The sequence below is a fragment of the Setaria viridis genome, chromosome 9 (assembly GCF_005286985.2).
Source record: "Setaria viridis chromosome 9, Setaria_viridis_v4.0, whole genome shotgun sequence".
Classification (NCBI taxonomy): domain Eukaryota; kingdom Viridiplantae; phylum Streptophyta; class Magnoliopsida; order Poales; family Poaceae; genus Setaria; species Setaria viridis.
This window is the reverse complement of record NC_048271.2, coordinates 15,212,969-15,238,654: the sequence shown is the minus strand read 5'-3', so window position 1 is coordinate 15,238,654 and position 25,686 is coordinate 15,212,969. Positions and strand designations below refer to the sequence as shown.

Here is a 25,686-nt window from a genome sequence, read left to right as displayed (position 1 = left end):
TTATCAAACCAAATGGCACACTTTCCATTTCCAAAATGACATTCATATCCATCATGGTCCATACGTGAAATGCTAATCAAGTTTCTGTGTAACGAAGGAACATAAAGTACATCTCTAAGTACAAGCATGAAACCATCAACTAGCTCTAGAGAGACATCGCCAACAGCTTCAACATCTGCTTGGACTCCCTTTGCGACTTCAACGCATCTTTCGCTTCTTTGCGTAGTCCTCGTCAAACGGAATCCCTGTAAAGAATTTGCAACATGAACAGTTGCACCTGAGTCAATCCACCAAGTAGATTTCGAATACTGTGTATACAAGGATTCATTTACAAAGGATATAGTGTTCTGACCTCTTTTTGCCATTATCGACTTTAACCAGTCGGAACATTCTTTCTTGTAATGTCCCTTTTTCTTGCAGTGTAGACACTGATCTTTTTCTACTGTGAGAGGCTTTTGGTGATGCTGCTGCATAGGAGCCTTTACTCGTGCCTTGAAAGAGGAGTTAGCATTCTTTTTCCTGTTGTCCTTCACATAGTGCAATGAACCACCATATGAGGATCTAATTCTATCCTCTTCCTGCACGCACATGGCTATCATTTTTTCCATGTCCCACTGTTCTGGCTACATGTTATAATTGACAACAAAAGTGTCAAACTCTTTTGGCAGGGAAGCGAAAACCAAATGAATAATGTGCCCAGACTTGAGCTCAAGATCTATTGGCTTCAACTGTGCTGCCAAGTTATACATCCTCAAGATGTGATCTCTTATGCCAGTCCCTCCTCCATTGTACCTCTCTGTGGCCAGCTGCTTGAACAACTGGGTAGCATATATCTTTGAGGAATCAGTGAACTGATTCCTTATCTTCTCGAGGTACTCTGCGACGGAGTCGCACTCTGTGATCGAGCCTAAAATTGCAGGCTCAATCGTATTCTTTAACAAAGCCATACATTTCTTGTTGGCAGTGGTCCACTGTTTGTTTTCAAGGGTATATGCCAACTCTAGTGGAGCATAGTCCCTTTCCTTTTGCTGCCATGCAGCATCATCATCACCTTCAGCCCTCACTGGCTTCTCTGGAGCTTTTGGCCGCGGTGTAGACAGCACCCAGTCAACTTCTCCACAAACGAAGGAGAATTCAATCTTCTTCCTCCACTCTGTATGGTTGTTTCCTTTCAGAATGGGTATCTCTTTCGGACAAGCCATTAAGTTGAATGATCCTGAAACTTGCAATCCAAGGTGAGATCATAACAACAATTGCATGATTTATTTCCAACGTTGGTCAAAAAATAAAACATACAACTGTTTATGCAATTTAAAACTATATCACCGTTGGGCAGAAATAGAAATAAAAGCATCAAAACTTTTTAAATCATGATACAGTTATTAACAACATTGGTCAGAAAATAACAACACCATAATCTATCTTTTAAAGAAGAAATTAACTTTATCATGCTCTCATAAATTTAATTATCTCGGTGGTTCAAATTAAATTTAAATAGAGCAATAAATTTGACTTTTGCAGCGGAAACTGTGAAATAAATCTATTTTCAGAAGCAAAATCACTGTATAAACTTTATTAATCTCTAATACAAATTATCCCGTTGGTTCAAATTAGATTAGAGACCAAAACTATGCAAAAAACATCAATTAAATGCTTCTGGAAATAGAAAAAAAACTAATTTTCAAGCGTTACTGTGCAAAACTCTATTTTCGGCCTAACAGCGAAAAACGGCCCACAACCCATTCCCGCACTCGGCCCGCTCGCACGGCCTGCTGGCCTTTGGCCCAGCAGCCGCGGTTCGCTCGGCCCATCGCAGCCTTGAGGCCCGGTCGGCTCTATTCGTTCACTCGCAGGCCGCAGCCTGGGCCTGGGCCGCCACAACGGCCTGCTCTTCTTACCCGCCCGGGCCAAATCTGGCCCGGACGATCTCGTCCGTCCGTAAAATCCGACGGTCCAGCAGCACTTTCGGCGGATCAAAATCTCCGACGGCCGGCTCCCCCGAAAACCCTAGCTCAGTCTGTTCTTTCCCCCGCGAGATCCCACCGTAGCGGCGGCTGCGGCGGGGCTATCTCTCCCGCGCCCGGCGATGGCCGGCGGCGGCGGTTGAGGGATGGCCCCGCCGGCGCACGACCGCGGCAGCCCCCCTCTCTCTCTTTTGCTTGCTTTCCCTCCCCCTCTCCCTCGGAGCCTACTCCGAGATCCAGGAGGTGGCCATGGCGACCATGGAAGAGGGCCGCGCGCCACCGCGGGTCCCCTCGCCGGCGCGCGCGTCCACCGCGAGGTTGGCCGCCGTCGAGCGGTCCTTTGGTGGTGCTATTGTGTAATACCTACCATTTTTAGTCATCAAAGTGACTCTGAAGAAATGGAAGCAATTCATGAAGAAAAGAAGAAGAAATTGGCCAAAAATCAAATTCGGGTCAAATTTAACCGAAATTTGAATTTTGAATTTGAAATTCAGAAAAATTTGGCAAAAATATGGAATGGAGGTGTAAGGATGATTAGAAATTAAAGATCAAGATTTGGGACAAGATTTGGTTCTAAATACCTCAAGAAAATCAAAGAGAGAAATTGAAAATCAAAGTTACTGTTCCCTGTCCGACAACAGGAGTTTCAGAAAAACAGCACAAAGTTCATTTTTGAAAATTAGATTCTGTTGAATTTTTCAAATAAGTGGATCCAAACAACTATACCATATTAAAGTGTGGACTTTGGACAAGAATCTTCAAGTGTTGTTTATCAGGAAAAGTAGAGGGAACCATTTCAAATGGAAGCTCAAAGTCGGCACCTTGTCACGGTAAACTGCACCTCTGAATTTATCTAAGTTTGAAACAGCACTATATGGCCAAGTTTGGAGCCGATTTCAGAAAACTGTAGAACAAAAGGTGCAAGTATTTATGGGCAAAATGGAAACTTTGAAGGTTGTAGAACACAATTGGGAATTAGTTGGACAGAGAGGAAGGGATTTAGATCACTAAAACCATTTTTAAAGTCGGGTAAGTGACTCTGTTCAAGACTGACGAACTGAACTTTGAATTTAAGTGATTCAGTTATAGAAGAAAGGGAATTCGAAATTCCACTGCTAGGATGTTTATCCCGGGTAGAAACTTAAATAAAAGTTGAAGGACTCAAGTTTATCTACAACTTTGTTTAAGTGACTTGTGAACCGTTGGATTTGGAATCAGCCGTGGTGGAGCTCTGAATATCGGGCGTCAGAAAATAAGAAAGGGGAGGGGCGACAGAGCAGGCAGGACGTGTCGTCGTCGGTGCGTCTGCCGCTGTCCAGCTCAAGATAGCTAGGCCACCTCCTTACCACGCAAGCCTACGAGTAGACCATGGTGGCATCCATGCGCGCGGTGAAAACCTTGAATAACTACCGCTCCCGCGCCGCCCGTTTTACCGCTGCTCTTTTTCACCGCCGCCGCTCCTCTGTCCAAGCCACCGCCGCCGGGTAAAATTCCCCCACCACACCGCCGCTCTCGTCGATTCCCTCCGTCTACACCTCCATACATACCCCACCAACAACCCTAGCCACTTGTTGCCCAGCTTCTCCGTCGGCGTGCCAGAAACCGCCGTAGTTTCTGTCCGCCGTCGCCGCACCTCCTGCTCACGGTGAGCACCTCCTTGCGCTTGCTCTCTTTCTTCTTGGGTAGTCGTAGGCGGGTCCTTGGGATGCTAGGAGGCTGTAGAGGGAGTCGTCGGGGTGGGTTGCGCCGTCGTCGTGCTTGACCACGACCGGCCGTAGGCGCCGCCGCCCGCCGCCGTGGAGGGAGTGGCTTCGGCCACCTCCCGGGGAGCTGTCACCGCGCGCGGGTGCGTGAGGGCACAGAGACGCTTCCCCGGCCTAGCCCCGTCGCTGGAAGGGCGCCGGCCGGCGAGCCGCGCCGCCCCCCCTGTCGCGCCGGTTTTTGGCGGGAGGAAGAAGAAGGCACTGGAGCCGGACCCGCGCGTCAGTGGAGAGAAGAGGAGGAGAGGAAGCAGGCCGGCCGGGCGCGGGCATCAGTTGGGCTGGCGCTCCGGAGACCCAAGGAGCCGGTGTTGGTCGGCCGTTGGAGAAAGAAGCCGGAGGCCCAGAAATCCAGCAGGCCAGCGTGCGGGAAAAAGAGAAAAAGAAAAATGGGCCGTTGGGCCGTCACCGGTGAAAAGAGAAGAGGAGGAGAAAAGAATCGGCCCAGTAGGGCCCGGCCAAGGAGAAATAGGCCGGCGGGTAGGATGAATAGGAGAAAGGGTGGGTCCGCGCCACGGGCCCAGTGCAAGAGAGAGGGGGTAGAAGAAGGTCGCGTGAGAAAAGTTACCGGGGGTGTTTTTCGGGAAAATTTAGATTTCCTTTATAGAATAATTAGTTTAAATCCGAATCTCACCATTTAAATCACAGAAATTTATAGGAGTGTCCAAAATTAGTGAAACCAATTTTGTTAGGCTTGTTTTATTTTCCTTTATGCATTAAAATTTTTATACCCTAGAAAAATAATAAAAAAATTTGGGTATTTATTTAATGCCTTTCTTTTAAGTAATTAAATAAATACTTAATCTTTATTAAATGCATAAAATATGTAATAACATTTTCATAACTACAAATTATTATTAACTCATAGGAAATTAGGTTTTCAAGATTAGAAAATAATTGTAACATTTTCTAAAAATAAAAGAAAAGGCCCTAAGTAAGGATAATTAAGGAAATAAAAATTTTGGGCTAATCTTTCGGGTTTTTGTGTGTTGGCTTGCAACTTCATCATGATAAATTGTATAGTCCTTGTTGGCTTGCAACTTTATCATGAAGGAAAGTTGTATAGTCTTATATTCAAAAAGTTGCATTCCTAACCCCTGCATATGTTGTGTTATAGACACCGAAGCACCAGAAGGAGATTTTCCGGAATATTTAGAAGGATCTCCGGAGTTTGAGGAAATCTTTGAATTAGTCCCCTGCGAGGCCAACCCTTCGGACAGTGCTAACTTTTTTAGGGAACAAGGCAAGCCCCGGTGCATTATACCTATTATTTTGAAGTCAATATTTCATGTGTCCATTATTTAGCTATTTGCTATATGTATGCACTAAGTCTAGGAGTTGCTTGAAACCCATTCTTGTGCATTATCATACCTTGTTTTAAGGACATCTTTGCCACTTGTTCAAACCTTTAGTAGATAACCCAAGTCTAGAATTGCCTAGTGCTTAAATGCTTGGTTTACCAAGCTTAAGGAAAATTTTTGAGCCATACATGTTATTTATGGAAAGATGACTTGGAAATTGAGAAGCGGACAGAAGCTAAGGATGTAATTCTGTCTGCTAGATTAATTTGGTTAAGACCCGATTCGTTGTCTTAACCTTTGATCAAGTGAAAAGCATTTGATCACTTACTGGGTATGGGACCAATAAAGCCCAGTAGGTTAGTAAACCCTCTGATTGGGAATACTTCGTACCCGCGCTTGACGTGCTGGAGATTGGCATGGGCGTAGCCTGAAACTCACATGGTGATCGGGCCAGACGTGGGGTCCCATGTGGGGGTGCGTCCCTGGGTCCGGGTAGTCTTATTCCCAATCATTGGATTTGCTAATCGAAATGTCGTTACGTATGACCTGGACAGTCGTATATAACTGGTGATCAGGGTACTCTCCTGCAGGATGTAATATGATCCGGATCGCCGCAATTCTCGGTTATGAATGCACTTGATCACTGTTGAGCATCGTAGCATGAATTCATGAATGACATATCTTTCTGATAATGATTGGTGTATGACTTAATACCTTGTTGTTCGCAATTAATCTTTTATCATCACCTAGAATGGTTAGGAAAAAAACTTAACCCAAGTAAAAGATAAAACTAAGGTCTCACTTGTAGTAAGCTTTTTGGCAAAAATATATCGGCCAAGTACACCGAAAAAGCTATCATGTACTTCCAAGAAAAACTATTATATTAGTTAGTCGGGTAAGACTTGCTGAGTACCCCGTACTCAGGGTTATCCCTTGTGGCTATCTTTTCAGAAGCACCGCAGGAGTCCACCGAGGAGGAAGCCCCAAAATCCTAGGGTATTGTTACGAGTCTCACAATACCCCTAGAAGAAGTCTCATAATGCTCATCTCCATCCGAACCGTTTATGTTATAAGTCCTAGAACTCTGTCTAACACTGTACTGTTAAGTTTGCTTCAAACTATGTCTTGTATTAACTCGTACCTCGTGTATGTATGTAAAAATGTAATATTTGTTGATGTTATCCCATCGCGGATACAATCCTGATGTATGGCTATGAGACACGACGTGGATCTTTCGAGGGGTCCTAGGGACACTCGACGGACGACCGGACTTATACTGTTTTAAGTGCGATTCGCATAATTGCTGCGTCGGCAACAATTAGGCGCATTTAAACCAGTTTAAGTTGGACGGTTCCGCCACATGTTGCGCCCCCCGAGCCCCGAGCGGATGCTCCGGCGGCTCGGGTGGATCTTTTCCCCGGCGAGCCCGTGGCTCGGCCGGCCTTTGCCGCTCGCCGTCGGTGGACATGCGGCGGTGAGGACGGCGGCAGGTAAGCCTCCCCGCGTCCCTCTTTTCTTTAGATCTAGGGTTAGGGTTAGGGTTTTACTTTTTCTGTTTCTTTTTGGATCTACTTCTTTTTCCCCATCTAGAAAAGCTTCTAGTGAGGTGTCTGATGCCATTGTTAGATGCGTGCCTAGGATCTCTAGATGCATATCTAGTCGGGATCATAATCATCATGAAGAACTTAGTGTTTCTGGTGTGTACCGAGAGCGAGAGCGAGAGAGAGAGATAGGAATACCTTCACCCCTAGGGGTGGTAGCAGCAGAGCTGCTGGCCATCTCACGTTCGCGTGGGGAAGTCTGCGCAAGGCAGCGACGCGCAGTGCCGAGTCGAGTCGCCGGCGAGGTGGCGGTGGTGCTTCCCACCGCTACTGCGCAAGACCTAGATCGGTAGGTGTGTCGGTGGGGCGGCTGGCTACAGCGAACCTCGTGAGCCGAGCCGTGGCCACCACCCTATTTATATAGCGCAGCGCGACAGGGGCCCACCACCCAATGCTAGGGTGGGCGCCCCCGATCAGGGCGCGGATCAGGGTCCCGATGGCCCTTTGAGCCCAATGGGGAGGAGATCAATCTAACAGTTAACCCTCACATTCAGAAATCACAATCACAGACGATAGCATCATAACCCTGCATGAACTCAGTACTGCTCAAACCAGAATCTGGAAGATATGATTTCTGTCAAAATAGAGGACACAAATAAGTCAAATTAATTTCGCAGCCTCGCGTTGTTAGGTATGGATTATAACCAACTGCATTATCCACTGCTACATCACAAAAACGTCAGAAGCCAAAAAAAAAACACATCAGAAAGTGGCATTACTGCACAGACGTAGCACCTGCTTAATCTGCTCTGAAAAGCTGAGAGAACCATCAGAGAAAACGTGATGTTCAGAGACCCCATCAATGACAAAGTGAATTCAGCTGTGCAATCACAAGGAAATTAGCCGATCAGATATCACAATCACACACACATAACATCACAAGCAGAGTGCAGAAGACCAACCCGATGATGATTTATGCAGAAACAGAGAATCCAAAGAGATCTCTGCATTATCCAAAACCATGTTACATCGCAAATGTACTAACTCTGACAGAAGCCTAAAAAACCATCAGCAAGAAGCAATTACTGCAGAATCGGAACCACTGCCTAATCAGTAACAAAAACAACAGAAACCCATCAGAAAAAACGCAATCGTTCTGAGAGAATCGAAGGGGAGCAGCCCCCTACGGGACGAAGTTGCACACCGAGCGAAAAATGCCGTCAGACCTGCAGGCGTCGCACACGCAGATATGCCACCGTGGTTGATCCTTCGTCGGCACCGGATAGTACCGGCAGGCCGAGCACTTGAGGTCCTCGTCGTTGGGGTCGGGGTCGGGTCCGGTCCGGGCTGGTCGGCGGGGGGAACTGGATGCCCGAATTGGGCGGCGTACCCTCCGGGCGCCTCACCGAGCTGCCCCACCGGGCGGATGCCGACCGCGGGCTGTTTCTGGAGCTGCAGCACGCTGGCACCGACGGGCGGAGGAGGCTGGTGGTGGGGTCGAGGAGGAGGAATGCCCAGGACGGCCGGTGCGGCGGGGCGCACTGGATGCCCGAGTAGGGCGGCGTACCCTCCGGGCGCCTCACCGAGCTGCCCCACCGGGCGGATGGCGACCGCGGGCTGGTTCTGGAGCTGCTGCACGCCGGCACCGACGGGCGGAGGAGGCTGATGGTGGGGTTGAGGAGGAGGGAGGCCCAGGACGACCGGTGCGGCGGTGTGGAGCGTCAACCGGTGAGGCTGATGGTGGGGTTGAGGAGGAGGGAGGCCCAGGGCGTCCTGGTCGGGGTTCCCTGCAGCGAAACCAAGAGACAAGAGCTTGAAAACCTCAAGAACAGGGAAGCAAGCTAAGAAACAACGCGGGCTCAGGTTTTCTCGGGCACACACCTGCTCCTGACCCGGACGCGCCCGAGAAGCGGTTGCCGTCCCATGTCCGCAGCGCCCTCAGCGAACGAGCGAACGACGACACCATGTCCTCGTTCTCGGACACCTCCTTCCCCTTGCCCTTGTCGCGCTTGCGGTCCTGGTCGCCATCTCGCCCCCTTCCCTCGAACGCTCGAGCCGCTGCGGCGGGGGTCGAACTCGTACTCCTCCCCTGCTTTGTCCGATCCGAAGACTTCCTCTTCTTGTCAAGACCCGAGACTACGCGGTGGTGTTCAAGCACGAGAACGAGAAGGAATGGGGGAGAGGCGCTGCGATGACGACGAGGTAGACGAGGTTTTATAGAAGGCCAGCACCGGGCATGGCTCGCCGTTTTGCGGCTTGGCGGTTGGCGCTGCGGCGACTCCAGATTCCAGAAGCCAAATCGGATTTGGGGAGTCTCGGATTTGGGGGAAGGAAGGAGGAGATGACCACACGGAAAGCTGGGCCGCGCGAAACATTTGATGGGCCACAACCACAAGGGAGCCCGTCAAGCAACTTATTTGTTGCTTATTTATTCATGGCCTTTTCTCATTGTTAAGGCTTTAGTTTTGAGCCTACTAGCCTAACACAAATTTTCATATGACTTTTTTTTCTTGAATTAGTATTTTATAAACATGTAGGTCCCCTTTCAAGAATATTTTCAGAATTAACCCACAGCTCATTAACGGCGTATCTTGCTCTATGGTATAATGGCTTGGCATCAATTCCATCATTGCCACTAACACACGACCTCGGTATTGATCACAGCAATTTCGGCGCTGAGATGCGGATTGATATCCTAAATTGGTTCGAATTCTAGAACTAAAATGTTTAACCTAGCAGGAAAAACTCAACATGATCATCACAAAAAATATTTTCATGTAATTACTTGTAAAGCAATATATATTCTTGGGAAATGTTTAATATATTCACATGGATTTAATAAAAAAACTCACATTAAACAATGGAATTCCGACTAAATGAAAAGAAACATGAGAATATCCACATTCAAAACTGGTTGGTTCTAGGGTTTTAGAAATAAGATATTCCATGGCCATCTTGCCATACAAACTTCAATGAGAACGTATCCAATGCTATAAGCCCTTTACGATGTTACCATGCTAGAAAATCTGGTAGCACCTCAACTGATGCATGAAAAGTTCATCTAAAAATGCCGATGGGTACAGCATGCAATCCTTTATCATCATGTTAAGTTTGAGGCTGAACAAAAAATTGTGTAAGTATAAATAAAAAAGAGAAACCAACACTTGAATAGTTACGGTTACGCGTGCACTGTTCATGTCTGATCAGCAACCCACAAGTGTTCATAACCTGATTTCTCCTTTTCAATTCACCTTGCGCAAGTTTTATTCAATCTCAAATTTTATGTCATGGTGGATGTTTGCACTATCCGTACATATTTTTAGATGAGTTTTTAGTGAACCTGATGTATTCCTCACATGAGGTTGTGAGCTTCATGTTGGTGTGCTACGTAGGTATGGCTATATAACCACTATCCCCAAAGTTTAAGTGGCAGATGCTAACGAATGTGATACACTGATACGTACAGAGTACAGCGAAGCAGCCGCTTGCATTGGATGCTCATACTCCATCCAAGAACAAGGATATCTGCCAAAGATATTCAGAAAAGAAGCTGAGTTGAGGAACGCACAAGAAGTTTCTGTCTTAATTCATGTATGCGCAAAGAAGATTGTAAAAGATACTCAGTATGCTTAATTCATGTATGTTCGTATAAATAATGGACAAATTCCTGAAGAACATTCCTTTCGATCTATTAGTTTTTCATAATTTCAATTGAAAAGCCTCTGTCAAATCCCTTCCTGGCAACACACGCACTGGTTCTCGAATCTTGAGAGGGCCAATAATTCTTAAAATAGTTCTTGAATCTTGAGAGGGCCTACATGTTTAGAAAATATTCAAGAAAAAAAGGCATACTGAATGTTTTTGTGTCGGGCTAGTGCGCTCAAAACTAAGAAGACCCTGACTGTGAGAGAAGGCCATGTTGCTAAACGGGCTGGCCCATCGGTCAAACACGTTTCGCTTGGCCAGCTTCCCCCCAAATCGGTTTCCCTTGCACGCAGCGCCAAGCCGCAAACGGCAATCCCCGGCCTTCTATAAAGCCTCGTCGTCTACCTCGTCTCGCAGCGGCGCCTCTCCCCCCTCCCCATTCCTTCTCGTTCTCGCCCTTTCTCGAACAGTTGTGCCTGCCGTTCGTCTCAAGCAGAGGAAGTCTTGGGAGAAGGTGTTGGCGCCCCTTCGGCTCGATCCCTCGGTGAGAGGATCAGAGTCCCGAGGGTGGCGTGATGGGCGACCGGGACGGGGACCGGGACCGCAAGCGCAAGGGCAAGATGCCCGCGTACGAGGACGATCCCAATCCCTACAAGAGGGCGAGGTTGTTTGCGGGGCGACGCGGTGGCGGGGACGGCAGCAGCAGTTCAGCGGGGGCGCCCGGGGCATGGCGCATCCCACGAGCAGGAGCAGGTGCGTGCCCGAGAAAACCCGATCGAGCCCGCCTTGTTTCATGCTTCCCTGTTCTTGCGGTTTTGAAGCTATCTTGTCTCTTGGTTCCGCTGCAGGGAACCCCGGCCAGGACGCCCCGGGCTCCGCACCGGTCGTCAACCTGCCGCACGGCCACCAGCAACCCGGAGGGAGCAGCTTCCGTGACGGCCACGGCTTTCAGTTGCAGGCGCCGGCCTCGGAGAACTTGCCGCCAACCGCTCCTCGGCAACTTCCCCCTCCTCAATTGGCCGTGCAGCAACTGATCCAGCAGTACCAGGCGATGCAAGCCACCAACCGCCGCCCGATGGGACAGCAGCATGGCGGTGCGCTCGGCGGGAGCAGCTTCAACTTCAATCACGGCCACGGCCTTCAGTTGCAGGCGCCGGCCTCGGGGGACTTGCCGCTTCAGCTTCAGCCCAGGGGCGATGCCTGCGTGTGCCCAGTGTGCCAGAACTCGCGTGATCTCCCTTGCAGTAGGTGCCTGCTGGAGCGGGATCCTCGGCAACTTCACCGTCCTCAACTGGCCGTGCAGCAACTGCTCCAGCAGTTCGAGGCGATGCGAGCCACCAACCGCCCGACGGGGCAGCAGCATGGCGGTGCGCTCGGCGGGAGCAGCTTCGGCTTCAACCACGGTCACGGCGTTCATCAGTTGCAGGCGCTGGCCTTGCGGAGCTTGCTGCTTGTGCTTCAGTCCAGGGGTTCTCTTCAACAAGCCCCTCAATACCAGCAAATCCGAGGTGGGTGCCCAAGAAACTCGACGCGCGCCTTGTTCTTGCTCCCCTCTCCTTGCGCCGTTCTGAATTTCTCGTTCGTTTCTTGGTTTGCTGCAGAGAACTCCCGCCAGCTGGTGTTTTGGCTGCGGCGTCAAGTACAGCTGGATCGGTTGTATCTAGAGGCTATGCGGCAACAGCTCCAGAACTGGCGTCCCGTCCACCAGCAGCCACCGCAGGCGCCCATCCCCGAGGTTGGAAAATGCCCGATTTGCGATTGCGATGGCGTGGGGCTGGTGTCGTATCACCCGTGGCGGCATGTCTGCCCGTGCGATCCCTGCAACTTCGCCTACCGCTGCGAGGTGTGCGAACCTGAGCAGGCGACCGTCCCGGCGACCTCAGGCCCTCCTCCTCCTCCTCAACCCCACCATCAGCATCCCCCTCGGCCTCAACAGCACCCGCAACCTCCTCCGCCCGTCGGTGCCGGCGCGCAGCAGCTCCAGAACCAGCCCGCGGTGGGACAGCTCGGTGAGGCGCCCGGAGGGTACGCGGCCCAAGTCGGGCATCCAGTGCGCCCCGCCGCACCGGCCGTCCTGGGCATTCCTCCTCCTCGACCCCACCACCAGCCTCCTCCGCCCGTCGGTGCCAGCGTGCTGCAGCTCCAGAACCAGCCCGCGGTCGGCATCCGCCCGGTGGGGCAGCTCGGTGAGGCGCCCGGAGGGTACGCGGCCCAAGTCGGGCATCCAGTGGCCCCCGCCGAATCCGCCCCCTGCTGGGGCTGCGGTCTGTTTCTGGCGCCGGTGAACCCTCAACCATCGAGGCATGTCTGCCTGTGCTATGCCTGCCGCTATGTCTTCCGCATCACGTGTAGTACGTGCGCCGGCTACATTATTTAGGGCCCTTCGATTCTGTGAGAACGATCGCGTCTTCTCTGATGGGTTTATGCAGTTTTTGGATCTGATTAGGCAGTGGTTACATTTCTGGATTATTGGCTCTTTCTGATGGTTTTTAGGCTTCTCTGTCAGAGTTAGCATTTTTGCGATGTAATGGTGTTTTGGATAATGCAGGGATTAGGTGATTTTGATCCATGCAATTGTCTCTTTCGATTCATTGTTTTCGCATAAATCATCACCGGCCAATGCTGGTCTGAAAAGTGTCGTTTACTACACTCTGCCTGTGATGCTGTACATGTGTGTGATTATGATCTCCGATCAGCTAATTTTTTTGTGATTGCATAGCTGAATTCACTTGTCACTGATGATTCTCTGAACATTGTGTTTTCTCCGATGGTAACTCTGATCTTTTCAGAACAGATTAAGCAGTTGCTACATCTGTGCAGTTATGCCAGTTTCTGATGTGTTTTTTTTGGCTTCTAACAGAGTTTTTAGAGTTCCGCTTTAAACAGAGTTATAAGACGTTTTGTAATGTAGCAGTGGATAATGCTATTGGTTTTAATCCATACAACTAATAATGCAATGCTGTGAGATTAATCGACTCATTTGTGTCCTCTATTTTGGCAGCAATCATATCTTCCAGATGCTGGTTGGAGGAGTACTGGTTCATGCAGGGTCTTGATGCTATTGTATCTGTGATTGTGATTTCTGAATGTGCGGGTTAACTTCCTGCAAGCTTTTGATGCTATATGTGGGTGATTGTGATTTCTGAATGCAGGGGGTTAAATTCCCTTTGATTGTACTGCACATGCTGTTCAGTTATCTTACTGTCTGTTTTGCTACTGAATAGAGCACACTGATGCTATTAGTAATTTTGGGGTACTGTAACAGCATGACTGCATAAGTGATATTTTTATTGTCTGGCAGTTCAATGGTTTGAGAAGGAAACATTGGAAAAGAGAAACATAATTACCATAATAGCAATTTTATGTCAGTGTGTTTGTATTTGGCTGTGGTTGATGCTCTGATGGTTCACTGAGCTTTTCAGGACTTCGGACAGGACTGTAGCATTTCTCTGATGGTTCACCGTTTTCACATAAATCATCATTGGCCAATGCTAGTATCAAAAGTATCATTTACTGCACTCTGTCTGTGATGCTATATGTGTGTGTGAGTGTGATTGTGAATTTGTGATATCTGATCAGCAAATTTCCTTGTGACTGAGTTCACAAACTGTCAGGCTGTCACTGAAAAGAGAAGCACAATTATGATATTTGTTACTCCCTCCATCCCAAATTACTATTCGTTTTGGTTTTTTTAGATACATACTTTTTGATATGCACCTAGATATAGTAAAAGTGATGTATCTAGAAAAACCAAAACGAATAGTAATTTGGGATGGAGGGAGTACAATAAATATGTCACTGGAACAACTGATATTCGTTTCTATTCCTGAAGGTGAGTTTTGGGCGTTTTGAATTGGAGGTGAAGTCTCATATTCTCATCTCATGTCCCCTCAACGTTGTTTCGAAGCTGCAAGGCGGTGGCTGTGGACTGTGGTGCCACAGCAGCTCCTGCTCATCAGCGTGCACTAACAAATTGTGATGCTGCGAGATTAGTTGACTCATCTGTGCCCTCTTTTTTGACATAAATCATATCTTTTTTCTTTTTCTTTTTTTGATAAAATCACAGAAATCATATCTTACAGATGTGTTTGACTGTGATTTCTGAATGCCGAGGGTTTTTTCCCCCTTCGATTGCACTGCATATGGTTTCCAGTTATAGCATTGTCTTTCTCCACTGAATAAGAGGGATAATTTCCTTTGGTTGTACTGCATATGGTTTCCAACTTATAACATTGTCTGTTTTTCCACTGAAAAGAGGAGCACAGTGGTAACAATGTCTAAAAAAGAGGAGCACACTGATGTTAATTGTCACTTTGTGATACTGCAACAGCACAAGTGATATTTTGGCTGTTTGGCAGTTCGATCGTTTGAGAAGACAGACTCTGAGAAAAGAGAAACACAATTGTTTTCAGAGTTACAGGGATGATAAGAGAAACGCAATTATCATCATGGCAATTTTATGTCAGTGTAATAGTACTTGGCTGCGGTTGGTTGCCTCGAGGTGAAAGCGTACGTTCGTACACAGGCCGGCCGATCACAAATTCCTGATGAAATTTCGCCCTTTTCAGTGAAACGTTTCGACCTTTTCAGTGAAACGTTTTCGATCAGAAAGAGCCCAGCTCCAGCTCCTCATCGGCGGATGTGCATTGCGCTCCTCCCAATCCCAACTCCTAGCTGGTCGCTCGGGGTGCGCGCTCGCCGGACGGCATGCGCCGCCGTTCCCTGGCATCGTTGCCTTCCCCGGCGGCCACTCCATGATCTGAGCTTATCATAGAATGCTGCAAGATTCGCTTGTTCTGAATATACGCCATAATAAGCAACTGCATGAATATCCCAAACATACCCTTTTATTATTCTTGTGGGCAAACTTTTTAATTTTTTCCACTAATAATATAAAAAAAGAGCACATAGGACGCCAACTGGATGATTACTGGAATCGCTCGCAGCGAAGCGCCAAGCCGCCAACAGCCAAACCGTAAACGGCATGCCCAGCGCCGGCCTTGTATATAGCCTCGTCTCGCAACGTCGGGCCGGTGCCTCTCCCCATTCCCATCCCTTCCGCACGGGCGCTTGCCAGAACCAGCGCCGCCTCGTCGAGAAGCAGGCGAGGTGTTCGACCCATTGCTCGGGCCCCGCCGGCTCGGTCGTTCGGCAAGAGGCGCTCGCGGGCAGCCGGGATGGGCGATCGCAAGGGCAAGCGGAAGGGGCACGAGATCAACGGGTCGGCGCACGAAAGCACCGTGAGCGCGGCGGCGAGGGCGTATGGCGGCGGCGAGGACGGCGGCGGCTCCGAGGGCGCGTCCGGGGCCCTGCCAATCCAAGGTGAGTGCCCATGAAACTCGACGCGCGCCGTGATCTCGCTTCTCTATTCCTGCGCGGTTTTGGAGCTCTGGCTCATCCTCGTCTTGGTTTGCTTGATGCAGACAACCCCGGGCAGAACGCCCCGCGCTCCGCACCGGTCGCCGACGAGCCGCGCTGCCGCCCGACGGGACGGCAGCCCGGCGTCGGGATAGGAGGCAGCACTCCCCGTCCCCGTCACGACCTCCAGCTCCAGGGGCGAGCGCAGGGCTCGGGAAACAGGCCGCCTACGCCCATGGTGTGCCCGGACTGCCACCACTCCGTCTTCTCCAACAACACCATCTGCGTGCACTGCGCCTGCGAGGCCGCCCGGAAGGTCATGGTGGGCCCGCGTCCACCCACTCCACCTCTTCAACGCCAGCAACGTCCTCCTCACGGCCTTCAGGGGCGATGGTCGCCGGCGAACCTGGAGTTCGTCGCCGACCGCCCGACGGGACAGCAGCGCGGCGGGCCGCCCGGAGGACCGCCCGCGATCGAGAACTCACGTCCCGGCCTTCTGGGGCCGCCGCAGGAAAATCCAGTGCCCCGCGCCAGCGAGTCCCTCTCCACGCGGCGGCGGGGAACCCTCGAGAAGCAGCCCAAGCCCATCCCCAAGACCAAGACGTACGTGTGCCCGGCGTGCCATGTCAATATCTGCAGCTCCAACCGCGTCGTATGCCAGCCCTGCGCCACCGCGTGGGCGGCCGTCCCGGCGACCTCGCGCCCTCCTGAACCCCACGATCAGCGCCCCCCTCGGCCACAACAACAACAGCAACCTCCTCCGCCCGTCGATGCCAGCGCGCAGAAGCAGCAGCAGCAGCAGCAGCTCCAGCAAATGGCGGAACTAGCCGCCGACATCTGGCCGGTGGGGGAGCGCGGAGGTGGGTCCGCCGCCCAACTCGGGCATCCCGGCCTCCAGCGGGCACCGCAGGAACATCAGGTGCCCCGCGCCGACAAGCCCGTCGGATTCCACTACAACCCCGTCGTGCTCGGCCCCGGCCCCGACCCCGAGGACGGCTGGTGCCCGTCTTGCCGTTTCTATCCGGCGCGGACGGTGCTTCAACCACAGCGGCATGACTGCGTGTGCTATACTTGCCTCTACGTCGACCGCATGGTGTGCCCGGTGTGCGCCTCCGCGTAGGCGGTCGGCTGGCAAGGTGGCTGCTACAGTTCTTCAAAACCCGCTCGTCGGAAAGCCCCTTCGACTCTGTGGGAATTATTGCTTTTTCTCTGATGGGTTTCTGAACATTGAACAGTCATTACGTCTGTTTGTGAAGTAATTGACCCTTTCTGATGGTGTTTTTAGGCTCCTGTCAGAGTTAGTTAGGTGATTTTGATACATGTATAATCTTTTCATGTGGATTATCTGATTTCACATCAGCCATCATCGGGCAATGCTGATCTGAAAAGTATCGTTTATTGCAGTCTGTACTGACTTCTGATTGTTTAATTTCCTTGTGATTGTATAGCTGAATTCACTCCTTGTCACTGAAAACGGAAGCAAATTGTGATGCTTGCCACGCTCTGTCACTGGAATCTGGAACTGCACAGCTGATATCTTTTCACAGATTAAGCAGTCATTATATTTGTTCAGTAATTGACTCTTCCTGATGGTCTTTTATAGGCTTCTATCAGAGTTAGTACGTTTTTGATGTAGTCACATTTTGAAAAATGCAGGGGTTAAGTGATTTTGTTACGTGTAATTGGCTTGTTTGGATCCTCTATTTTCAAACAAATCATCATCCGCCAATGCTGGTTTTCTGCACTTTTGTGTGAATGTGATTTCGGATTGGCTATAATTTCCCTTTGTGATTGCATAGGTGAATTCACTTCCTGACACTGAAAAGAGAAGCACAGTTGTGATATTACCCATGTTATGTCTCTGCAACTGCGCAGCTGATATGCAACTGGTATTTGTTTCGTTACCTGAAATGTGATTTTGGTTCTTTTGAATTGGAGCTCAGGAGGTTCTGTACTCTCATCTCATGTCCCCTCTCTGACTGAATTTAGGAAAGGAAATGTATGTTCGTATACAAATCTCGGCTTCGAATCCCTGAACATTTTTTTCTCTTTATGGAACTAATTCAACTGACAAGCCTCCTACAGTAGTCTTCCTCAATCCTTCTCATCCAGATGCTAGTTGCATTCCTATCAGTGTCACTCATCTGAACGTCCTGACGCCTCCTGCTTGGCGCAAGATTACTGCTAGGTGGTGGCGTGGTGCCACAGCAGCTCCTGGTCATTAGCACGCACTCAGTCCCGGATGCCCTTCGCTGCTGTTCCTTCTTTGTTAGGAACATCAAGTCTGAAGAAGTGCAGTTTCAGTAAGTTCAGAGAAGCCTGTTTTCGGATTGTGAACAGAACTTAGTTGCCTTTTTTTTATAACAACTTAGTTGACTTTTAAAGTAAAACTCTGTCCCTTCTGTGCACATTCTAAAGTTCCCTCAGGGCTGAGGCCCTTCGAGTGTATCAAGAGAATAGTCTTTTCTCTAATAGACACACCAATAGTTCTCTGATAAGCATTGAGCAAACTTGTTGAATGCTTCTATAGTTACCATCCGTGTCACTGAAAATTGGGTGTGTTTCCTTCCCACATGTTGCATGTGTTGAGTATAATGCTGAACCTGAATGTGAAATGGAAGTTACCCCTTTGTGTGTGATGCTGAGCCTGAAAGTGAAACAAGGTTAATGCAAACTGCAAATCCTTTCCCTGCAGTTACTTATCAAGATACACATTATTACTGTACTCAAACAGTATCGGTCTGTCAGATGGGCCTCAAGTGCGTGTCTCGTTGTCTTCAGACAAGAAACGTATGTTTTTTTTTTGAAAGATCATCAGACAAGAAACTTTTGTGTTAAAAACCAATCGCTGAAGAAATCAGACAGGTTCAGATTTGAAAATGAGAGTGCAAGCCTACAGAAAACTAAGAATACAATGACTGGATAATGTACAGAAAAGGTTTCATTTGCATATAAACCATAACTAATTGTGAATGTCACTGGAATAAGAAAAAATACTTTCCTTGTCATACATAGAATTTCAAGATCACCACAAAAGGACCGGACTAACAGAAAAAGTCCAGATGGCCTAGCATACTATTTCGTACTAAGGATTATACAACATACCACTGCATATGACTACTAGAATCAGTACTTATAGTTACTAATTGATTCCCATTCACCACTAGCTTTCCCATAAGCACATGTCTAGTATTAAGGGATTAGAACATTCCTCCAAGAAATTTCCTCAGAAGCACATGGCCAACTCGTCTTGCATACAGCCATCCTCATCACAAGCCCACAACTCCTTCAAAACCGCAGGGCAAGTCTTAGCCACAAGCTCAAGTAAGTCCTCGTCGTCGTTTGCCATGACTGCTTGGAGTACAGGAGGATCTTCAAGGAACTCAATGCAAGCGTCCCTGAGCAAACGGCAGTGGTGTTGTACAGCAAGTCTCAGCATCTTTGCAATCGTGTCCTCGTTTATATCCGTGCACAACAGTTTCTCCTCGCAGATCAGCTTGAGATCCTGCATGCCGAACCTGTCCGCCGCTACCAGCAGGTGCTCAGCCATCATAGGCTCTTCTGCCCCAGTCATCTCCGGCAACGAATCTGTGTATACGAAGTGTAGCAGGCTCTCGAACACCTGAGGAAGCATATCATCGATCCGTATGCACTCTCCTGCCACTCTCGTCACGCTATTGAGCTCCGCCTCAAAGACCGGCGACCTTGCCGCAAGAACACTCCTGTGGGCGCTGAACACCTCGTCGCCGACTTGGAACATGACGTCGGCGTCCGAGAAGTCATGCTGCGGCGTTGCCCTGTCCACGAAGACTTCCCACAAGATAGCGAAGCAGCCGTTAAGGAGATGCCCTGACGTCTCCAAAAACTTCTTCCGACTTCAGAGCACTCCCTTAATTCCGTGTACACGGAGTGACCTGGCACTGGTTCTTCCGCGGCCAGGTCAAGCAGGGTGAACCTAGACCATACCTTGACGGGCTCGGAGACTCTGCTGTCAAGGGCGACGAAGATTGATATGTAATCTTCGCAGGAGGAGGAGACGCCATTGGGGTAGTAGTGGATGCGCCAGGAGCAACCTCCAGCTTTGAAGGGGGGAGATGTGATCCGCTGGCCATTGGGGTGCAGCTGCTTTATTTGCCAGTAGTGATCGAGGTCGAGAAGGTAGCTGGTCATCACCGCGTCCCCGACGTTGGCGGAGGTGAAATCCGGCGCCGGCATGGCGGCGAGGGTTTTGAGTTTTCACAAGATTCGACGGAAATCACAGATCGCCCACGAGTTCTGAGCTCTGACACTAGAGTCAGGCGTTTGGGGATGGTATGTGGAGCAAAACCGGGGCGGGCCCAAACCTTCTATACAGCGCCGGGCCTTCTTGGAATCTTGGATAGTCGGGTACTGATCGAAGTCGGCTCGGAGGAGACTCGGAGTCGGCGGAGTACTCCGAGTCCACTGCTCGGAGACGTCCAGCAACGTCCTCCTCACGGCCTTCAGGGGCGATGGTCGCCGGCATACCTGCGTTGGTCGTCAACCGCCCGATGGGACAGCAGCAAGGCGGGGCGCCCGGAGGACCGCCCGCGATCGAGAACTCGCGTCCCGGCCTTCTGGGGCCCGCCGCAGGCGCATCCAGTGCCCCACGCCGGCGAGCCCCTCTCCACGCGGCGGTGGGGAACACTCGTGAAGCAGCCAGTGCCCATCCCCGCGAGCCGCAGGTGCCCGGCGTGCAGTGTCAACATCTGCAGCTTCAACGACGCCGTGGGCCAGCCCTGCGCCACCGCGCAGGCGGCGGTCCAGGGGACCTCGCGCCCTCCCCAACCCCACGATCAGCGCCCCCCTCGGCCTCAACAACACCAGAAACTTCCTCCGCCCGTCGGTGCCGGCGCGCACCAGCAGCAGTAGCTCCGGCACATGGGCAACGGCCGGGTGTGGAGGCTGCAGAGCGCCGACCCTGGTGCCGTGGCAACTCCTGTTCTCGGGCTCATGCCGATCGGGGCACCCGGACGGATAGGATCAAGTCTGAAGAAGTGCGATTTCTGAAGAAGTTCAGTTCCTGTAACGTTCAGAGAAGCGCCAAGACGAAGTAGCCGTTCCTGTGAACTTTTTGCCCTTTGCGCATTGTGTGCAGGAACGCTTCTGAAGAACCCGTTCATCATGCATCCGATGGCTACCATTTAATCCCGTTCCCCATTGCACCTGATACTGTTCTTTTGGTGGTTTTAGGCCTGTTTTCCTATTGAGTAGACTTTTAAAGTAAAACTCATTACTAAGCCTTCAAGGGTCCACATCGGTTCAGGCAGCATCTTGTGTGTTCTGCAGTTTCTGAATTTCTTTGTTGTTCTTGAATGGAGTACGGGGCATCTGATGCAAGCGGCTGCGTCACTGTGCATATCACAACCGTTACCAGCTAGCTCAAATGTAACATAATCTAATTATAAAAAGTAACGAATCCCATTACAATTGACACTGTAATCGAATTCCTTATTTAAATAATATCTATTACCCCTCCTCCTCCACCGTAATCAGATACAACGCCCACAACGCAATCTAATTACGTTACCATAGTGCAATCAAATAAAGAGGGTAATCATGATTCCTTTTACGTTTACATTACCTTAGCACAAATCAAATACTAGGGACAATGGCTATTTGCATTGAGCTTTGATTGCAAACTTATACTAATGCAGTTGCAATTTTGTTGCCAATTTTCAGCAAAAAGTACAAATATACTAGCAGCTGAACTTTTACCATGAATAGCATGCATAGAAATGTTAAGATTTGGTACGTTTTCAGTAGTGGCCTAGTCGGTTGATCATTTTCAGTCTATAAAGCATCCTCCACATTTTCGACAAGAATCGCAGAGAAAATCCGCTTGCCTATTTTATCATGGATTAGAATTAGCTAAACAATCTCTGAGTAAATTCCTTGTGGCCCATAAGTCAGCTGTAGCTCCTCCGCATTTGGCCCAGGTCTCCCATTCCCCAAATCCGGTTTCGCTTCTGGAAGCACACGCCGTTCCAACCGCCACGCCGCAACGGCAAGCCCAGAGAGCCTTCTATATATCCTCGTCTTCCTCGTTGCAGCGCCTCTCTACCCCCTTGAACTCCTTCTCGCCCTCCCGCTTCCTTACCGTGCTTCCTTGAGCACAGCGCAACCGCCTCGGCGAGAGAAGCAAAGGAGGCGCTCGACCGATTCTTCTGCCCCGCCCCCGTCGGCTCCGTCGTTCGGCAAGAGGCGCGTTCGCGGAGCCGGGATGGAAGATCGCAAGGGCAAGGGTATCATGGAGTACAAGAACAACGATTGGGATCGGCCGCCCGAAAGTGCCCGGAGGACGGCGATTAGGGAGGTGGCGTGGGTGCCGGCGCCATATGGCCGCGAGGACGGCAGCAACCGCTCCGCGGGCGCGTTCGGGGCCCTGCAAATCCGAGGTGCGTGGGTGCCCAAGAAAATCGACGCGCGCAGCGCCTTGTTCTTGCTCCCCCTCTTCTTCTTGCGCGCGCCGTTCTGAATTTCTCGTTCGTTTCTTGGTTCGCTGCAGAGAACCCCGGCCAGAACGCCCCGCGCTCCGCCCCGGTCGCCAACGAGCCGCGGGGCCGCCCGACGGGGCAGCAGCCCGGCGTCGTTCTCGGAGCCGGAGGGAGCATTCCCGGTCACGGCCTCCAGCTCCAGGGGCAAGCGCCGCGGGGCTCCGGAATCAGGCCGCCTCCGCCCATGGTGTGCCCGGTGTGCCGCTACTCCTTCTTCTTCGACAACACCATCTGCGTGTACTGCGCCTGCGCTGCGGCCGCCGCCGCCGAGAACGCCTCGACGGGACACCAGGGCGGCGAGGCGCCCGCCTTCCAGAACTTGAGTCCCGGCCTTCAGCGGCCGCCGCAGGCGCACTGGGGCCCCCTCCCCGTCCCCGACGACCGAAGGTGCCCGGCTTGCTGTTTCTTTCCGGGGCGGATTGCGGATCGGCCTTGGCGGCATGTCTGCCGGTGCGATGTCTGCCGCTTCTTCTTCGCCAGGGTGTGCCTGGTATGCGTCTTTCAGCACGCGGCCGTCGTCCCAGAGAGGACGGGCCTTCCTCCTCAACCTCACCACCAGCACCCCCTCGGCCTCAACAACACCCGCAACCTCCTCCACCCGTCGGTGCCGGCGTGTAGCAGCAGCAGCAGCTCTGGCACATGGCAGAACAAGCTGCCGCCAGCCGCCCGTCGGAGAGCGCGGTGGGGCGCCCGGAGGGTCCGCCGTCGCTCAACGCGGGCATCACGGCCTTCGGCCACCACAGCAGGCGCGTCCAGTGCTCCCCGCCGACCAGCCCGCGGGAGTCCATTGCCAAGCCCGTGCACGAGGACGGCCGGTGCCCGACTTGCCTCTACACACGGGCGCCGACGGTGTTCCAGCCACGGACGCATGTCTGCGTGTGCGATACCTGCATCAACGTCGACGCCGTCGTGTGCCCGGTGTGCGCCAACTTCTAGGCCGGCTCATCGCAAAGGCCCCTTCGATTCTGTGTGAACGATTGCGTCATCCCTGATGGGTTCCTCTGCTCTTTTTTTTGGAACAGTAAGCAGTCATTACGTTTGTGCAGTAATCGCCTCTGTCTGATCGGTGTTTTTTTAGGCGTCTGTCAGAGTTTGTAAGTCTTGCGATGTAGTAGTAGCTTTTTGGATAATGCAGCAGTTAGGCGATTACGGTACATGTAATTCAGTAATTTTCTCGTTTGGATTCTCTGTTTTCACAAAGATCATCACCGGCCAATGCTGGTCTGAAAAGTATCGCTTACTGAGTCTACTGTCTGACTGTGATTCCAGAATTGGTTAATTTCCCTTCGATTGCATAGCTGAATTCACTTCTTGCCGCTGAAAAGAGAAGCAAATTGTGATGCTTGCCATGCTGTCGGTGCTGATAGCCTGATATGTAAGTATGTAACTGATATTTGTTTTGTTGCCTGAACCTGAAGGTGTCAGAGGAAATGTATGTTTAGAACTTCTGATCTCGAAATCGTGAAGAATTTCCCTCCTCATAAGCGAAATTCAACTGACAAGCCTCGTCGAGTAGAAGCGATCGCACACCCCCGCCTCTGCGGCGCCTAGCTCAGTAGCTCGGCGAGGGGCTCAAGATGCCGTGCCACGTGTTGCCGGCTCGCCTGAGATACGGCAGAAGCTCGCGTTCCAGGCGTGCGCTAGCTGCGACATCAACCTGGAGGACATGTGGAGACACGGCGCGACACGGGACGAGCCCGTCGAGAACGCCGCGGCGTGCTCTGAGGCGGCCGGCGCGCGGCGACCGCGGACGGCGTGGGTGACCCGCGCGGACTTGGACGAGCGAGGAAAGGTGGGAAGGGAAGGGCCCCTTTTGCGATTGCGCTCATCGATCTCGGCCGGTCAAGTCCGATCCAATGGTCAATACAGAACCTAGGGGTGGACGTTACGGTATTTGATTTACCGTCCACCCCTGGGTGCTCCGCCGCCCACCAGGCGCCGCCATCGTCGACGGCAAGTCGGCAACCCCGCCGTCGTGAGCTCCGCCACGTGATGAAGCGCAGAGGCATGTGGCCCGCGATGCCGCCGATCTACTTCCGCCGGCATGGCCTCGTGCTCCTAGCACGGCTTCTCCGGCCCGGACGGTGGAGTGATCCGACGGCTTCTCCAGGCGTCCGTGGCGAGAAGGTCCATCATCATCAGAGCGCGCTGCACCTCACCATCGGCGTCGAACCGCGCCATCGCGACGGCGTCCACCTCACAGACGAACTCTATTGGCCGCGCTGTCTGTGTCTCCCAGGAGATCCGGAACACGTCATGCACCAGCCTGGGCCCTGGGGGCCTCTCACCGAGGTGCTTTCCCTCGACCTCCTCCACTTCTTTGACGCGGGTGGATCCCGCCGAGGTGTCGCGACGCTCGAGTCCGATCCGACGGTGGGGAGGGGCCCAGGGGTGGGACCCTGGGGTCTCGGCTTCGGCTCCCCGGCGCGCTCGCCTCGCTGCGCTGGCGATCCCACCGGCGACAGAAGACGCTTTTGTGGCCTTCGCCGATAGCTTCCCGACACTTTTTTAGGGTGTTCTGCTGCACAGGATCTCGGATGCGCTCGCCGCCGGCTTGTGTTCCCGTGGACGTCGGCTCGGCCTTGTGTCGCGCCTTGTTTTGTGCTGCTGTACACCGAACTGGCGCGCGCGTCGGGCGCAAGGCGCCGCGCACGTCGTGCTCCTTTATTCTTGCCGCAGCAGGACAAGCTAGCGCCGCCCACGCCCTCCGTTCTCCAAGCTGTGGTTTAGCACACGCACTTTGGTAGTGTGTGACCCAACAATTCCAATGGAGATGGCGCCCATGATCCTTCTTTGTCAGGAACATCAAGTCTGGTTTCTGAAGAAGTGCAGTTAGAATTGAAGTTACAACAAGTTCAGAGAAGCGCCAAGACGAATTCGCATTTCTGTGAACTTCTTGTTGCGTCGTGCGCAGGAACCCCTTTTCAATAACCATCCATCATGCATCTGACGGCTACCATTTAATTTCCTTTCCTATAGCACCTAATACTGTCCTTTTGGTGGCTTAAGACTGTTTTCGTATTGTAAACAGCAGTTAAAGCTCTGTATTAAGCATAAAAAGCTATCGATGGGATCTGCTCCGGTATCGGTTCAGAATTCTCTCTCAATCCAAGTATCGAACACCAGATTGGTGCAGGTAGCAACTTATTGCGTGCTCTTTAGTTTCTCTGAATTTCTTTGTAATTGTCAGATATCCTTGTTCTTGACATTCTTGACATATAACAACGAACCTCGACGTAGCAATCGGGCCCGTCGGCCTGTCAACCGACTGGATGTGTGATTGGGCTGTGGTTGTTGAATATGATTTCAATTGGTGTTTTATAGGTCCTTTTCATTAACACATGAGGCAGTCTTTCAAAAAAAGAAAAACACACACAAAAGGCACCTTGAGCCCCATCTATCCCACCGCTGCTGTAGCTTGTACATACTGCCCTGGAGGGCTGGAGCTGGAGGAAAAGATCCCACACCAGCACCGCCCTTTCCTCCAAGGCCGCCGCACCCGCACGGAACCTACGACGGCGCACACCTCACGGGCGGAGGACTTGCCAGCCCCTCCGCCTCAACGCCATTCAGAGGCGTGCCAAAGGGGCGAGATCAACATA

The 25,686-nt window shown here is 51.4% G+C and overlaps 2 protein-coding genes across 4 annotated transcripts; both read right to left on the bottom strand.

Annotated features, from left to right (window-relative positions):
* Nucleotides 1–9,123, bottom strand: LOC117837273 (uncharacterized). 3 transcript variants are annotated; one of them, XR_011897280.1, is made up of 6 exons: nt 8,448–9,123; nt 7,529–8,353; nt 7,362–7,446; nt 6,765–7,200; nt 353–1,216; nt 1–245 (listed from the first exon to the last, which is right to left on the bottom strand). XR_011897280.1 is itself a non-coding variant. In XM_072291152.1 (3 exons), exons 1-3 carry the CDS (start codon nt 8,530–8,532, stop codon nt 7,635–7,637), a joined length of 684 nt encoding a protein of 227 aa, XP_072147253.1. In that variant the 5' UTR covers nt 8,533–9,123; the 3' UTR covers nt 7,515–7,634. The 3 variants fall into 3 exon arrangements, 1 of the variants encoding a protein (XP_072147253.1); XR_011897279.1 differs by having other exon boundaries at nt 6,765–7,446; nt 7,529–7,672; nt 7,793–8,353; nt 8,448–9,122; XM_072291152.1 differs by lacking the exons at nt 1–245; nt 353–1,216; nt 6,765–7,200; nt 7,362–7,446 and having other exon boundaries at nt 7,515–7,672; nt 7,793–8,353.
* A 9,672-nt stretch (nt 9,124–18,795) lies between these two features.
* LOC117835338 (BTB/POZ and MATH domain-containing protein 1) lies at nt 18,796–19,784 on the bottom strand. The gene is made up of 2 exons (XM_034714695.1): nt 19,484–19,784; nt 18,796–19,379 (listed from the first exon to the last, which is right to left on the bottom strand). The coding sequence occupies exons 1-2, from the start codon at nt 19,782–19,784 to the stop codon at nt 18,796–18,798; spliced, it is 885 nt and encodes a 294-aa protein (XP_034570586.1).
* Nucleotides 19,785–25,686: the final 5,902 nt, after the last annotated feature.